Source organism: Bombina bombina, chromosome 6, assembly GCF_027579735.1.
Source record: "Bombina bombina isolate aBomBom1 chromosome 6, aBomBom1.pri, whole genome shotgun sequence".
NCBI classification, from domain to species: Eukaryota; Metazoa; Chordata; class Amphibia; order Anura; family Bombinatoridae; genus Bombina; species Bombina bombina.
In genome coordinates, this window is record NC_069504.1 from 235,483,713 (window position 1) to 235,501,628 (window position 17,916).

At 35.2% G+C, this 17,916-nt stretch overlaps 1 protein-coding gene across 1 annotated transcript in view; it reads right to left on the reverse strand.

The window, feature by feature from the left end:
- Positions 1-17,916, reverse strand: part of NAV3 (neuron navigator 3) — a 756,623-nt gene that overhangs the window by 127,121 nt on the left and 611,586 nt on the right. The window contains 2 exon segments of the mRNA XM_053716761.1: positions 6,131-6,208; positions 13,130-13,153. Of these exon segments, the coding sequence (XP_053572736.1) occupies positions 6,131-6,208; positions 13,130-13,153 (102 nt within the window).

Sequence of the window (17,916 nt, forward strand, 5' to 3'; positions counted from 1 at the left end):
TCTGAAAACTGAAGTTTTATCAATGTGCCAAGAGAGGCTGGAGTACATTCTGTGAAATTGAGAACTCTAAACATCCTACATGTTACACAGTGATTGCTTGATATGTACACTCATTTTTATGATTCAAGTAACAAAATGGATTGAAACATTTATTTTACATGCAGAAGCTTAAAGGGACATTATACACTAGATTTTTCCGTGCATAAATGTTCTGTAGATGATCCATTTATATAGCCTATACAGGTTTGTTTGTTTTTAAATGTATAGTTTTGCTTATTTTTTTAATAACACTGCGCTGATTTTCAGACTCCTAACCAAGCCCCAAAGTTTCAGAAGCATACTTATGTATACCTGCTCCAGCCTGCTCCTGTTTGTGTAAAGAGTCGTTCATATGCAGAGGAAGGGGAGGGGGGAGTGTCTGTTTTTTAGTGGGTGTTCCAACTACGTTTTTAACAGAGCTAAACTGGGAGCTTCTAAGTAAGTTTTTAAACAGTTTTATACTGGATTTTTATATCAGTATCTGTGCATCTTATTCTTTATAGTAGTGTCTATTACATGCAGTTATATGACAATTGGTGCATACTGTCCCTTTAAAAAGACAATCTAGTTAAAATTAAACTTCATGATTCAGTAAGAGCATTTTAAATAGACATGAAACCCAAAAAAATGTTTCATGATTCAGATAGAGAACACAATTTTGTAAAAAAAGCTTCCAATTTACTTCTATTATCAAATGAGTTTTGTTCTTTTGTTATTCTTTGTTGAAGATATATCTAGATAGGTAGCGTGCGCATGCCTGGAGCACGATAGAATAGGAAATAGTGCTGCCATCTAGTGCTCTTGCTAATGTATAACATTGATGCAAAACTGCTGCCATATAGTGCTGCAGACACATGCACATTCCTGATCTTACTTTCCTGCTTTTCAAAAAAGGATAACAAGAAAATGAAGATGTGATAAAAGATAAATTGGAAAGTTGTTTAAAATTGTATACTCTATCTGTCCCTTTAAAAAACTTTCAAATTTACTTTTATCATCAAATTTTGCTTTGTTCTCTGGGTATTCTTTTTTGAAAGCTAACCCTATGTAGGTTCACATGCTAGTTTCTAAGCCCTTGAAGGCCGCCTCTTATCTCAGTGTATTTTGAATGTTTTTTTACAGCTAGACAGCACTAGTTCATGTGTGTCATGTAGATAACATTGTGCTCACTCCCGTGGAGTTACCTAGGAGTCAGCACAGATTGGCTAAAATGCAAGTCTGTCAAAAGAACTGAAATAAGGGTGCAGTCTGCAGAGGCTTAGGTATAAGGTAATCACAGAGATAAAAAGTGTTGGTTATGCAAACTAGGGAATGGGTAATAAAGAAATTATCTATCTTTTTAAACCATAAACAATTCTGGAGTAGACTGTCCCTTTAAATTCTGATGTATCTATACAAATAACTTTAATGTTAACACTGTGCTGTACACTAAGACTTCAGTTCAACCCCCAAAATAAAGATTTTACAGCCTTACATTGCATATAAGCAACTGTCCAAACAAGCCTCAAAAAATGTATTTGTTAAACCAATGACTGTAAAAGAAGGCTGCGGCGCTCGCATAGAAAAAAACTCCACTTTAACCTAGCTAAGATAATATCATTTTTTCACTAGTGCATATGCTGTTTATTATAATGATTTTAATAATATTTTACAGGGAAAGAAAAAAAATACGCATTTTTTTAATCATCGTTTCTTTTTTCAAGATGTAATAGAGACTAAACAGCTTCGTAGTAGCGTGAAGGTAGCTGATGTTAGAGTATCACACAACTAAACTTATTATAAAAAGAAAAAAAAATTCAAAGGAAACAAGCTGAAGTGCTATTATCAATCACAAACTGCTTCATGTTTCACAAAGTTATTATCTCTGTATCCTTTCATGTATTGATTGATTGTTAGGCACAAAAACTATAGTAGCTTTGGCACAGAAGTGATACAGACCACCGTATAGAAAGCTGTACTCTTCTGTGCCATTAATACAAATTATACATTTATAGTATTCATATCACATATTTATAATAGAAATAATGAAACTTAAATATATAGGCTAATGTACATTTTCATATCATATACCGATTTATAAAAGGAACATTAAAATATTTATATACATTTTTATATATATATATATATATATATATATATATATATATATTTACACACACATAGTATATATCAGCAATTAAAGGGATATGAAACCCATTTTTTTTTTCTTTCATGATACAGACAGAGCAGGCAGTTTTTGGTTCAGAACCTGAGTAGCACTTGCTGATTGGTGGCTAAATGTAGAGACCACCAAGCAATATGTATATGTGGATATGGCACCTTAAATAAATAAATAAATATATATATATATATATATATATATATATATATATATATATCACATATATATATAGAAATATATATTTAATAATAAAAATTCCCTTTTTTCTATGTGAAGAACATTGTAGTGTAAAACATGCATAATGCATCTTGGATTTCTCGCTTTAGAACATTAAAACCCCTCATGCTGCTAAAACAGCTCTTATGGACTCCACAAGACCTCTGAACGTGTTCTGTGGAATCTGGCACCAAGACATTAGCAGTAAATCCTTAAGTCCTGTAAGTTGCGAGGTGGGGCCCCCATGGATCGGATATGTTGTTCCAGCACATTCCACAGATGCTCAGATGCTTAAAATCTGGGGAATTTGGAGGCCAATGCAACACCTGTAACTCTTTGTCTTGTTCCTCAAACCATTAGTGAACAATTTTTGCAGGGAGTATTATCCTGATGAAAGAGGCCACTGGCATCAGGGAACACCATTGCCATGAAGGGGTGTACATGGTCTGCAACAATCTCTAGGTAGGTGGTACGTGTCAAAGTAACATCCACATGAATTCTTGAACCCAAGGTTTCCCAGCAGAACATTGCCCAGAGCACAACACTGCCTCTGCCGGTCTCATGCCATCTCTATACTATATACTATTCCTGTCTCGAGGATGACCTTACTTGTAACTCCTGTATAAAGGCCAGCCTCCTCCCTTTTACTTTGCTTGGTAATTTTCCTAGGTAGCCTTCCTAGTTTGCGTCCAAGCTTGAAGTGGAATTACTCCTTCTCAAATCCTCCTGGTTAGAATCTACAGCTATCCGGATTTCTATCTTGGAGATCCAGCTCTTCAGTTCCGTTGAACTGGCACTCACTTTACTTCCTCCTAATCCTCAGAACGGAACTGACAGGGATCTCTCTGTACACACACAGCTGGTGACGTCATCCTCCTCATGCTAAATGCACACATCGCTTCTGCTCTCTATGGCGTTACACCTTTCTGCAACATCAACCTGCTGCCAGCTCCCAGCGTTTCCAGCTCATCCCTGCTCCAAGTACCTAAGGGATTGCAGCACTTGGTCTTCGGCAAATCGCTAAACAATCTTCCTAGAGGTACCTCTTAATTCTATATTACAAGTTTATTTATAGTTGCAACTAAGTTTGATGTGTCACATACATTTACTATTCATGCAGACTTGGTTTGAGTTTACCTACTGCAGCACCTCTCCACCGCTTACAGCTGCACCAATAGTTTGTAAAACCAAACCACACTGTAAGAGAAAATGCTAGGTGTCTATTTTATTAAAACCTCCATTATTGCTATCAAGTTTATACCCTGGTCCCAGTTAAGCTTCCTGGGATCCCTACCTTACCTAGCCAAATATCCTGTATAAATAACTAAGTCCAACTTTCTTATATTTATATGGTAGCTATTATTCTGCAGTTGTGCTTCATATCCCCTACATCTCAGTTACAGAGATCCACAGCATCACAGCCGGCTTGTCTTCTTCCCATAGTGCATCCTGCTGCCTTCTCTTCTCATGTAAATGAAGCACACGCACCCAGCCATCCACCTGATCTAAAAGAAAACGCGATTCATCAGACCAGGCACCCTTCTTCCGTTGCTCCATGGTCCAGTTCTGACACTCATGTCCCCATTGAAGGTGCTTTTGACAGTGGACAGGGGTCATCATGGCCACTCTGACTGGTCTGTGCCTACACAGTCCCATATGCAGCAAACTGTGATGCACTGTGTGTTCTGACACCTTTCTATCATGGTTAGCATTATTTTTTTCAGCAATTTCAGCTACAGTAGCTCTTCTGTGTGATCGGACCAGACGGCTTCCTTGCACCCCTGCATACCAGAAACACCCCACAAGACTTGCCGTTTTGGAGATGCTCTGGCCCAGACTCTAGCCATCACTATTTGGCCCTTATCAAAGTCACTCAGATCTTTTTGCATGCACATTTTTCCTGCTTCCAACACATGAAATTCAAGAACGGACTTTTATCTTGCTGCCTAATATATCCCACCCCTTGACAGGTGCCATTGTGACAATATAATCAATGTCATTCACTTCACGGTTTTAATGCTGTGGCTGATCAGTGTATATGTAAATTGGTGATTTTCTGATGCAAGTGGAAAAAAGTTATTATTCTAAAAATAAAACCTTTATGTAGGAAACCATGATTTAAATTGAGTCTTACTGACTAGTGATTTTTTAAAAAGTGATTAAAATGTATTTAATTTAAATCGAATCTGCCCTGGGCCCAATGTGTACGTTTATTTTCCTACATTTAGCAGTAGATGAAAATCTATAATAAGACAACATGTAAAACAATATGTACTGTACTTTATTGTATCCATTTTTTCTGTAATATAATTGTGAGATTCGGGGATTACAATACTCCTGAGCTTCTATAAAGTAATGGGCGCCATATTTAAACCTAAGTTTTCTTTATCAAACCTCTTCTGCTGAGGACAATTAGAGACAAACAAAGGCTATGGGGAGGATGCATAGCATATAGTAATGTTAAGGCACTTTAAAAACTGATAAAATAACGATTGGTATTTTTCACACAGTGATTGGTTACACACATTGACTAGATTACAAGTGGATTACAATCAATAGTGCAGGGTACGTTATCTTTAACACAACCTCGCACAAAGAATAAGACCAGTAGATGGTTAAGTATTTAACATAATAGTGCAGAGATCGCTATTAGCACGCTTATTGCTCTCGCATTACATATTATGTGGTGAGTTGTCTTGTGTTTTTGATACCTGACGTGAACCATTATAGCTTGCTAGTTAGCATAACAATTCACATAAAAATAAAGAATTTAAGTTATTTTCACTTATTTATCGCTTATGAAACAAAGGTTTTGTTGAAGAATTAAAGGGATCTGCCATTGAGCATTAGTAGGAAGTACAAGACTAATACTGCTGTATTAGATTTTCTATTTTTATTTAATTGGACTTAAAGGGACAGTCTAGTCAAAATTAAAATTTCATGATTCAGATAGGACATGCAATTTTAAACAACTGTCCAATTTATTTTTATAATAAAATTTGCTTGGTTATCTTTAAATTGTTTGTTGAAAGCTAAACCTAGGTAAGCTCATATGCTAATTTCTAAGCCCTTAAAGGCCGCCTCTTATCTCAGTGCATTTTGACAGCTTTCACAGCTAGACAGTGCTAGTCCATGTGTGTTATATAGATAACATTGTGCTCACTCCCGTGGAGTTATTTATTGGTCAAATATGCAAGTTTGTCAAAAAAACTGGAAAAAAAAGGCAGTCTGCAGAGGCTTAGATACAAGGTAATCACAAAGGTAAAAAGTGTATTAATATAACAGTGTGGTTATTCAAAACTGGGGAATGTGTAATAAAAGGATAATCTCTCTTTTTAAACAATAACAATTCTGGAGCAGACTATCTATTTAACACGCCCTACTATTGCTCCAGTGATATTGAATGTGCTCCAGTGATGTTAACACACAACAGCATTAATATTTTTGCACTCCACGTAATCTAGACCTTTATCTGTGCCCATTACTTTATAGAAATTAAAGTACTTTAAAGAAACTAAAACTACACACTTATTTTTTAATAGTTAAACAAGTAATATCAATTTAAAAATACATCTACATTTCAGGCTAATCTTTGCTTTGAATGCTTATGAATACATTTTTTATCTAGCATTTATATACAATTTATTGTCCAATTAAATTCTGAAACTAGAACAGTATATGGTAAAGGATCACCAGAGCAAACAAATGACTTACATTAGCTGAAAGCTGTGACGTTAAAGTGGCCACCTTTACTTGGGATGCAACCAGCTCCCTCCGTAGTTTTTGGATTTGCTGAATTAAAATACAAAATAGCAAATTATAGTATACACTATATTATACTTTATAGAATACATTTTATTTCATAAAAATATAAAATGACAAAATATAGAACATATGCCCTCTAATTAGAATTAGGGTCTTTGTATTGAATTATTCCTGACAGTTACAAATCTCCTAATCCAAAACAAGCAATGGCAGTAGGAAAAAAAGCCACACAGATATAACATAAAGGGACATTTTAATAAAAAAAAAAAATGCCTTACCACTTCTGAGCAGAACATCACTGGTGAGCCAATAAGGAATGAGATAAGAACGTAACTGCCAGTCGTAACCTGCTCAGATGTGGCATGTGACCATGGCTGGTGCATGTATTTAGCACAATAATAAAAACGTCTATAGAATAAAAACATTTTATAATTGCATTAAGATGTCCCTTTACCATTCTATTGCAAAAAAAATTGCAACAATTCATAATATTGCCATAAACACTGCTGCCATAGAGTGGTAAAGAGATATGCAAGCTCCTTTTCAGCCTACCTAGATTTACTCTTCAACAAAATATACAAAAGATTTAAGGAAATTTGATTTGTACATTAAATACAGTTTATTCCTGCAGACTTCTATAATAATGTTGCTGTGTAATGTAAATGTACATTTTGCTGCCTGCTTTCAATAAATGTGAATACATTGAATACAAATTGTACTTCATATTTTTAATACCCCTTTTAACTGCTAATTTTACTTAGCACTAAAACTGGCTCTCAAGGTGAAATTTGCCTTTCAAGAATCATGTGAAAGACCTTGTAGTCTTGACTGACCTTTTTAGCTAATCTGCCCTAAGCAGAGAGGTTTAGAAAGTCGTCCCAGAGATGAGCATTTGTTTATTAATAAAATGAACTAACAAATTATAGAATGTTGTTATTTTTGAATGTCCCTTTAGAAAAGCTCTTTTGCACAAATTCAATTTGATTTGTGACAGCTACGGGTTCCTGCTTTATTAATATAAGGAATGATTTTTTGTCAAAGGTTGGCTCTTAAAGGGGCTCTATATTCTTCTTTTCCTCAATGTGTTATTTCTTTAGTAAAATACAAAATTGGAAACAGATATGTGATGTGTTTGCATAAGGAGAATTTTGTATAATCTACAGATGCTTTATTACCATATGATCACATTGTCATTATTTCTTGTCATTCCTTTTCTCTCCATATAGAAAAGTTTAAAACAAAACAAAAAAACATATAGGACCAGATTGCAAGTGGTGTGCTATTTAGTACTTTTAACACTTATCACTCATGGGCTAAGCCGACAGGAGATATTAACATTTCACATTCCAATGTTCTTCACATACAGGAAAATTAAATATATATTTCAGTATATATCTATATATACCTATACCTGAATATATATATATATATATATATATATATATATATATATATATATATATATATATATTAGCGCTGCGGAATCTGTTGGCGCTCTACAAATAACCGATAATAATAATAATAATATATATATATATATATATATATATTACATTACACATCATCAGATACAGTATATATAGAAATGTAGATTTTAAAAGAAAAAGAAAATGTTTTTCTATGTGAAGAATATTTAAATGTAAAATATGCGTAATGCACTTTGGGTTGTGCGCTTTAGATCTACCATGGTGTCGAGTTAGCGCTCATGAAGAATTTGTTATCTTAAGGCACGTTATGTAAATATTAAACATAAAATACTATTAATAATTATTCTAGTTACTGTTAATATAAATATATATATATATTTAAATTTGCCCACATAAATCTGACAGAAATACACTAATTCTTCATGTGCGCTAACACATGAGTTATATTAGGATGAATTGAAAAATATTAGTAATTAATGTAAATAATTATTATAGATGCACTAATATATTCTAAAAATACATAGAATGCATGTATATTTTACAGTAACTATAATAATTAGTAATAATTTTTTTCAATATTTTATATTTAATATTAACATATTATGCGCCTTAAGATAACCAATTCTTCGTGTGCAGTAACCCCAATCCACGTTAGACCTTAAGCATGCAACCCAAATCGCGTTACAGATATTTTACATTACAATATTTTTCACATATATATATATTATAATGTTAATGTAAAATATATATCTATATGAATATATACAGGTATAGATATACAGATTTATATATATATATATATATATATATATATATATATATATATATATATATATATATATATATATATACACTGTATATATATAGGCACAGTCCAAATAGAACTCAGCACTTGCACAGCTTAGCACCTTCCGGTTAAAGCCCTTTGCCAGCCATTTTTCTTACACTTGAGACCTCATATCTTTGAGCCCTTATAACTTTTTGTGCAATTTTTTTATAATAATTGCTATTATATAGTGTTAACTGTACTTTTACATGTTTTTTTTATTTTATTTTTTCAAAACAGTTAACCAAAGGTCTGAGGACCCGACGAGCGCTAACTTCAATTGTGCTCAAGCGATCGCATTTATATTCAACTTGGAAAAAAGAGTGTTACGCCTGATGCACACAAACAGACGTGATAAACCCCTCTTCGCTTGTGTGTAACTGTTAGTGCACCACTCGTAATCTGGCTTTTTGTTGAGCAAAAAACCCTAGCAGAGTAAGCCCTTGAGAAGAAAGTGGGATTCAAATATATGAAATGCATTTCACAAAATAGATAGGAAGCTAGCAATTATAGGGCATGTCATCTAGTTTTTTTAGATTTAAAAAGTAACTAATGAAGTCATCAGTGAAAGCATTTCAGACTATCTAAAAAGTGAAATGAGAAATTTCCATTTTCCTGCTACAATGAAAATCTTCAGAGAAGGGCAAATGTTGAGGTCTCGTCTTGACATTTCTCTCTCATCTATCTGGAATTTGCAGGCTCAGAAGAGCATGAACTTGCAAGATGGGAGATTAAGTCAAATAAATCTAATGTGATTCCTTTCACACAATGATAAGGGATATTGGCATTCTTAGAGGTGTAAATGTGGAAAGTCTACATTACGTCTTGTGGTTACACTGGCATACACTATGTGCATTTCAATCAGTAATATCACCTATAAACTATGTGAGTTTTCTTAAATTTTAGTATAATTACAAAAGAATTGTCTTAATTCTAGCCGATGGTTGTTTAAATTACTTTTTGGGGGTATTCTATAAATAGCTCAAACCATAAAACATTTGTTTCTATAGAATATAGATCATTTTTTTAATGAAGAAAATACATTTTCAGTGATGTGTAATTTAATACAATTTGGTAGGTTTTTATTTAAAGTTTTATTTTTATATCTAGGGGAAATTCCTCTGCAATTAAAATCTCAGTTGACCAAAAGGTTCTCATCAACTTTGCAGAACTTCCCTGTCCAACAATAGATGTGTGGGAATTACCCATATAAGTCATTTAGCATTAGTAGTAAGTGCAAGACTGATACTGCTGTATCGTTTTCTATTTTGATTGATTTGGCTTTACTTAATTTAAAGTCTCTTCTACAAACAAAATGTCCAATGTACTTAAATTCAGTTATTTCTAATAGATGTTGGAGTACAATGTTCCTTCAAGAATATGGCGAGAAGAGAGCAGCATAAACCTATACATCTGGGTTTGAAAATACACTACCCAAGGCTGTCCATAGTCCACAAAATAGCTAAAATTTACAAAGTTTCAGAAATGTGGTAAGATGCAGGCTGACGACCAACAACCCCAGAGTTGTTATGTTACTGTTTCACTGATTGCCTTGTACTAAATTCAGAATCATCTTCAATTCATAAGTACTAGGTTAATATAAGTGGTGGAAGACACAAATTTTTTAACCACTACTAAATATGTAGTCACCACTTCCCTGGAAATGTTCTTTGAGGGAATGGAAATGTCCTTCCTATGTCCGTAAGGAGGCACGTGTCCAGCATTCAACCAGACAGTCCAGTATTTTAGCAGGCTATCCAGTAAAATCGTCACAAAAATAAGACAATTAAATGTCCAGTTGCTTTAAAATCTCTAGTGTTAAATGTGAAAGCCCTCATATACCTCAATGCAATACACATAAAGAGCAAAAAGAAGTGTCAGTCAATGGGTAAAAACCTCTACTGTTTACATGTGTCACTGGCAACCAGAGGTACAATTATTGATTTATATGTTACTGGCCAGCCAAGGGGTAAAATGACTGCTTAGTTGTGAACATTATACATTGTAGGCAACCCTAGCAACTACTTTTCACCCCGGTTTCACATTATGGGCTCCATGTACGAAGCAGCGAAAGCTGCTCCGGAGCCTTTGCGGGGCAGGTTCGCATATGCCGGCCTGCTTCCCGCAATGTAAGAAGCAGCGGTCATTAGACCGCTGCTTCCTACACCCTACGCCACCTCTTAGGTGGCGAAGCAAAATCACAGAGAGCACGCTCGCTCTCAGTGATTGACAGCCCCTTCAGTCGCGTGATTAGTCGCGCGATTGAAGGGGCGGGCATTACACACTCCAATGAGTGTTTAATGATACATACGGGCAAGCGGATCAACAGATCCGCTGCCCGTGTGTAGCGAAGGCGGGCGGACAGCTTCGCGAGTTAAGAAGCTGTCCGCCCGGCATTTAGCAATCAAACAGATCACAGTTCCGATGCAAGGAAAGGCAGGGAGAGATATCGGTAATTAAAATGGTATATATTTATTAATGCTTACATTAAAAAATGTTTCACAAGGCACAGCAAACAAAAAGGACTTCGGCTGAAGCGTTTCCTGCCTTAGCGGCAGTTCATCAGAGCACAAGATTCAGTGTTAGCAGCAGGTGTTTAATCAGGTATGGGTCTGAACCATAACCAATCATAGTAAGCAGATCGGGTGTAAAAGTTAACCCTATCATTACCCAAATTGACTATCTTACTTATGCGGTTAACACTGTAATAATCTCACAAACAGTACAACTTAAAACTAAAGACTAAAAACATGTATACCTATAACATACTATAGCTTTCTGGAAACAATGTAAAGTATAACGATAGAAAGAAATATATATATATCTTACTTTTTCTAATCAGCCGTCTCCTGTGTTCTAAACCCATAGATATCTAGTAAAAATACACGATCGTATACTCAAAGGAATTGTTCACTATGGGACTTTTGTTGAAAAGGCAGTGTGAGATAGCTTACCACAAAATAAGGAATGCCCATATTCTCATATGTATATTCCTTAATACAACAATTAGTAATCTCATCTTAAAAGCATCATCATATCTTATAATGTTTTATAATATTTAATTAAGTTAGATGAAGATTGATCTGTCGTTAAAGCAGATTATATTGCAAAGAGTCACATCAGGGCACTAGCTAGAGCTACTGGATGTTTACCTATCAATATACAATTTAATATCACTAATTTTATTAATACCCATAGGGCTTCCAGTTTTGAGGGTATATATCCTATGAGAATATGGGCATTCCTTATTTTGTGGTAAGCTATCTCACACTGCCTTTTCAACAAAAGTCCCATAGTGAACAATTCCTTTGAGTATACAATCGTGTATTTTTACTAGATATCTATGGGTTTAGAACACAGGAGACGGCTGCTGCACTTGCTTATTTACATCAAGTTGTATTTGACTTTGTATACTTTTATAGCTACATTGTTGCATCAGCTGTCGTGTGTTCTACCTGTATTACATCTATAGAGTATAACGAAAATCTAAAAAATAAGAGATTAGAAAAAGTAAGATATATATATTTCTTTCTATCGTTATACTTTACATTGTTTCCAGAAAGCTATAGTATGTTATAGGTATACATGTTTTTAGTCTTTAGTTTTAAGTTGTACTGTTTGTGAGATTATTACAGTGTTAACCGCATAAGTAAGATAGTCAATTTGGGTAATGATAGGGTTAACTTTTACACCCGATCTGCTTACTATGATTGGTTAAGGTTCAGACCCATACCTGATTAAACACCTGCTGCTAACACTGAATCTTGTGCTCTGATGAACTGCCGCTAAGGCAGGAAACGCGTCAGCCGAAGTCCTTTTTGTTTGCTGTGCCTTGTGAAACATTTTTTAATGTAAGCATTAATAAATATATACCATTTTAATTACCGATATCTCTCCCTGCCTTTCCTTGCATCGGAACTGTGATCTGTTTGATTGCTTTTGATAATTCTATTTGAATCCTACGGGTTTTTGGAGAGCCCTAGCAGCGCCGGAGCTTGGAGCAGTCTCACACCTTGCACTAAACAGGTGTGTCACAGAGGCAGCACGGTGAAGCCTACCACTCACAGAGAATTGCGACGCAAATTTCAAGCTACTTGCAAGACTGTGAATTTGGACTGCAAACATAGGTATTTCCATTCTTATGGTGGGCTTCGGAAAAGTGTGGTGAGTCCTTTTGTGTTTTTATTACTGGATGTTACACGTATTTACAAGTTGGTTTGGTGTTACCCGCAACTGTGGGGTTCCTGTGTGGAATGTTTACACCATCTAAACACTGATTATACTGTTGTTTACGGATACTGATTACGAACAAATTTTTCCACGAAATCCATGTTGATGTCCGCCCGGCATTTAGTACATGGCGCCCTATGTTGCAAAATCACTATAATGACTGTGTATATGTGCATATAAGATAATATATATATAGTATTTTTTTCCTTATTTATGGAGTAGGAGCCTGTAAGCCTTCTGTCTTTCTCTGGACATCTCTGCATGTCCATGAATGGCAAATAAAAGATGATCATCATTTTTATACTTAGGTCAATTTAAAGGTTCGGATCACACTTTGAAACCACTTGCATTTAGTTCTGTGAATTGCTTGTCTAGCCTCTTTTACATATATGTACTTTGAAATTAAGCTAATCTGAAACGTTAATTTATGTACTGGCTTTATAAATGATAAAAAAAAAAAATTACCTCTGAATGTGCCTTTTCTTCCGCCTGCAAAGAAAAATAAATATTTATCAACCAGGAAATGTCTTATAAATAACATTCATATTTAAATTATTTTTCTTAATATTTCAAATACACAACTTTTAAAATTAAATGTTAATTTTCATTTCTGCAAGAAAATTTTACATTTGACAAGTTTAAAATTGATTTGTGTTCCATAAAATCCCCAGATATGTTAAATAATTCAGTGATACTTTTAAATGTAGAAAGTGCAGAAGTCAGAGATATTTAAAGACATTCAGATGAACAATACTGAGCTTTGTAATCCGTATACAGTCATTTCATAAAGCAGCTGCTACTCTGCTGACATCTGCTGGCCAGTAAAAAAACAATCAGTTTGGTTAGATGAGAGATTGCATACACGTGTATGCATTTGTTTGTTGTTTCTCAAACATTCAACATTCATTTTTTTTATAAAAGGAGAAATGTTAATATTCCTTTTATCGACTGTAATATTTGAAAACTGAGTATTCAAGGAAAAGTTGAACCAAAGAATTTTAAAGGGCCAAAATAGTGAAGAAATGACATGCTCTCATTTGTTGAAGCGGGTCATTTATAAATTTCCACCCTGCAAATCTATGTATTTAATCCCAGTAAATTGTAAACACATACTTAAAGGGACACTGAACCCAATTTTTTTCATTTGTGATTCAGATAGAGCGTGACATTTTAAGCAACTTTCTAATTTACTCCTATTATCACATGTTCTTCATTCTCTTGGTATCTTTATTTGAAATGCAAGAATGTAGATGCCGGACCATTTTTGGTGAACAACCTGGGTTGTTCTTGCTGATTGGTGGATAAATTAATCCACCAATAAAAAGTGCTGTCCACAGTACTGAACCAAAAAAGCTTAGATGCCTTTTTTTCAAATAAAGATAGCAAGAGTACAAAGACAAATTGATAATAGGAGTAAATTAGAAAGTTGCTTAAAATTGCATGCTCTATCTGAATCACGAAAGAAAAAATGTGGGTTCAGTGTCCCTTTAAATGACTGAACAGAAGCCACAGAGAACTAAAAATCCTGAGCAGAAATTTACACTGAACCAATCAGTAGCACTAGTTGCACAGATGGGTCATGTGACTAGTGCCTCTGATTAGCTTAGGGGTAGTTTATGCTCAGGACCAGCAGTTCTCTTTGGCTCCTGAGCAGTACTTTACATATGTGTTCAATCCAATTGCAGTAGTTAAAGACTGATTTATATGTACTAATCAGCACACAATGCTTTGGAGTCACTGCTTACCGCAAAGCAAGAAGCAGCGTCATACGAACATATTGGTTCGGGGTGATTGACAGGTGTAGTATTGCACAATGAAGTCCTTGTTAAACAGTACTTGTGGGCAGCAGACCTATAGCTTCCTGGTCTGCCGCCATTTGCTGCAAAGGCAGGTAGACAGGTTCCCAAGTCAGAAACCTTGCCCGTCCACATGATAGTATATGGGGGCCATAAATACATGCTCTAAATAAGTAATTTTTTTACTGTAATGGACCTTTAACAAACAATCAAAATGTTGGTTCTTATATACATTAAATGAAGTTTATGGGAATCAGTATTTATAAAATATATATTATTTCACTTATTTAAATTGTGGATAATGGAAACTTGAAATTTAAAATGTCTCTTTCTCCCTATCAAATACTGTATATATGATTCTATGAAAGCAGTGAACTGGAATAGTTATTCCTGTATTTAAATAAATACAATGAATTCAATAGTATGCAGCACAGCCTCAGCCTACTAGTGCATAACGCTCTGCAAAGCAAAGTGCATTCAATTTGAAACATCTTATTGGCGCCACCTGCTGATTGAAAGGTATAAGCATGGAGCATATATCTCAATCACTGCTGGTGTCAGCACGCAGATCAGTGGGTGCTTATTTTAATGCTGCTTTGCAGCAGTTTATTCATGCTCTCTCATGCTGGGGCTGTAGTGATCCTGCATACTATATACATTTTATGTCTCTTGAATTTTTTCTAGGCTTAAGCTCCAAGTCAATACAAATTCTTGCAATGCCTCTATATATCAGCAATATTTCTCAGTAAATTGTAGCACATTTACATATATAAACAGTCAGAACTGATCTTGAAGGGCCAGTAAACACAGCAGATTTGCATAATCAACAAATGCAAGATAACAAGACAATACAATAGCATTTACTCTGAATTTCAAATGAGTAGTATATTCTTTTCTAACACATTTCAAAGTTATGTATATTTCCACTCCCCCTGTACCATGTGATAGCAATCAGCCAATCACAAATGCATATACGTATAGTCTGAGTTCTTGCACATGCTCAGTAGGAGCTGGTGACTCAAAAAAAGTATAAATATAAAAGACTGTGCACATTTTTTTAATGGAAGTAAATTGGAAAGTTGTTTAAAATTACATGCTGTATCTGAATCATGAAAATGTAATAAAACCTGAGTGTCCCTTTAAGATTTGACTATAAAAAATGTTTGGTTTATTATTTATGCTTCATTCACATATAATATAAATTATATTTTGTTATCTAGCTGTAGCATTAAAGGGACATGAGATCACAACATTTTCTTTTGTAATTCAGTCAGTCAAAAAAAAATTGTTCTCACTTTATTCTTTGTTGAAGAGCATACCTAGGAAGGCAGTGTGTATGTGTTTGGCCCACTGCCTGACAGCAAACGTGCCGCCTTTTGTTCTTGTAAATAAATAACATAGTTAAAACTATTCTAGCAAAACTGCTGCCATACAGTGTTTCAGACACGTGCACGCTTCCTACCTTTCAACAAAGGATAGTAAGCGAATTAAGTTAATTTGACGATAGAAGTATACAAATTGTATGTTCTGTCTAAATCATGAAAGAAAAATGTTGTGTCCGATGACCCTTTAAAAATTAACTGCTATTTGCTAAAATTACAATACACACTATGGGCCTGATTTATCAAGTGTCTGACGGGCATGATCCGCTGTAGCGATCATGTCCGCCAGACATCGATAAATGCCGACAGCACACGCTGTCGACATTATCATTGCACAAGTAGTTCTGGTGAACTGCTTGTGCATTGCCGTCCCCTGCAAATTCGCGGCCAATTGGCCGCTAGCAGGGGTGTCAATCATCCCGACCGTATGAGATCAGGCGGATTGATGACCACAGCCTCAGAGGCAGCGGACGAGTTAAGGAGCAGCGGTCTTAAGACTGAAGGCTCGCGTGGAAACAGAGGCATTGGGGCCGATACGGGGCTTGGTAAATCGGCCCCTTTGACTTAACAATCACTAGGCATACATTTTGAGCAAAACTGAATCTTGAAAAAATAATAATACATGTTTTACAAATGACCAGGATAATTAAACAATGTTTTCATAGGTCCCAGTATTTTAAGAACAAAAATGCATATGGGACTCAAATGAGATATTCTTGAAGATTCCTTATGTATTTCACTGCCAGAACACAATTGTGGTGTTACAATTGACCTCACATCATGCACAATGAGTGCTATGGCAGCAGAATGTGCAGGACATAAACTTTCAATAGGACATAAATTCAAATGTAAAGCACTGTGGTTAGGTTACAAGTGGATCACAGCTGTTTATACACGGATAGTTATATTACGCTCTGACTAGCCCAATAAATAACGCATCACCCAATTTGTTGTTTAAAATGTTCAACCAAAGCATATTAACATGCCTTGTACATATATAGCACTGCACTCCTTATACTTTCCATTTATAGTGCAAAATGGAAGTAGTGTGCTCATAGCGCTTGCATTACAAGTCAATTGAAAATTTTTGCTCTTGCTCTCAAATCCATGCTTATTTAATGTTTTTTAGAAATTTGGAATTAATGCTTAGCTCTTGCTCTTGTGCATTCAAATATACATTAACTGCTTAGAATGCTATAGAAATTAATTCAAAACTCCACCACCTGAAATACATTTTCTTTCTAATGACATGATGAGTCCACGGATCATCATTAATTACTGTTGGGAATATCACTCCTGCCCAGCAGGAGGCGGCAAAGAGCACCACAGCAAAGCTGTTAAATATCACCTCCCTTCTATCCCACCCCAGTCATTCTCCTTGCCTACATTAGAGCAAGGAAGTGGTAAAGTTAGGTGTTAGTAAACATAATTTATGTGAGAACTAGTGACGTATGGGATATACAATCCTACCAGGAGGGGCAGAGTTTCCCAAACCTCAAAATGCCTATAAATACACCCCTCACCTAACCCACAATTTAGTTTAACGAATAGCCAAGTAGTGGGGTGATAAAGAAGAAGTAAAAAGCATCAACAAAGGAATTTGGAATTAATTGTGCTTTATACAAAAAATCATAACCACCATAAAAAGGGTGGGTCTCATGGACCTTTGCCAATATGAAAGAAATGAGTTTATCAGGTAAGTTCTTACATAAAACATAATTTATGCTTACCTGATAAATTCCTTTCTTCTGTTGTGTGATCAGTCCACGGGTCATCATTACTTCTGGGATATAACTCCTCCCCAACAGGAAATGCAAGAGGATTCACCCAGCAGAGCTGCATATAGCTCCTCCCCTCTACGTCAGTCCCAGTCATTCGACCAAGAATCAACGAGAAAGGAGTAACCAAGGGTGAAGTGGTGACTGGAGTATAATTTTAAAAAATATTTACCTGCCTTAAAAACAGGGCGGGCCGTGGACTGATCACACAACAGAAGAAAGGAATTTATCAGGTAAGCATAAATTATGTTTTCTTCTGTTATGTGTGATCAGTCCACGGGTCATCATTACTTCTG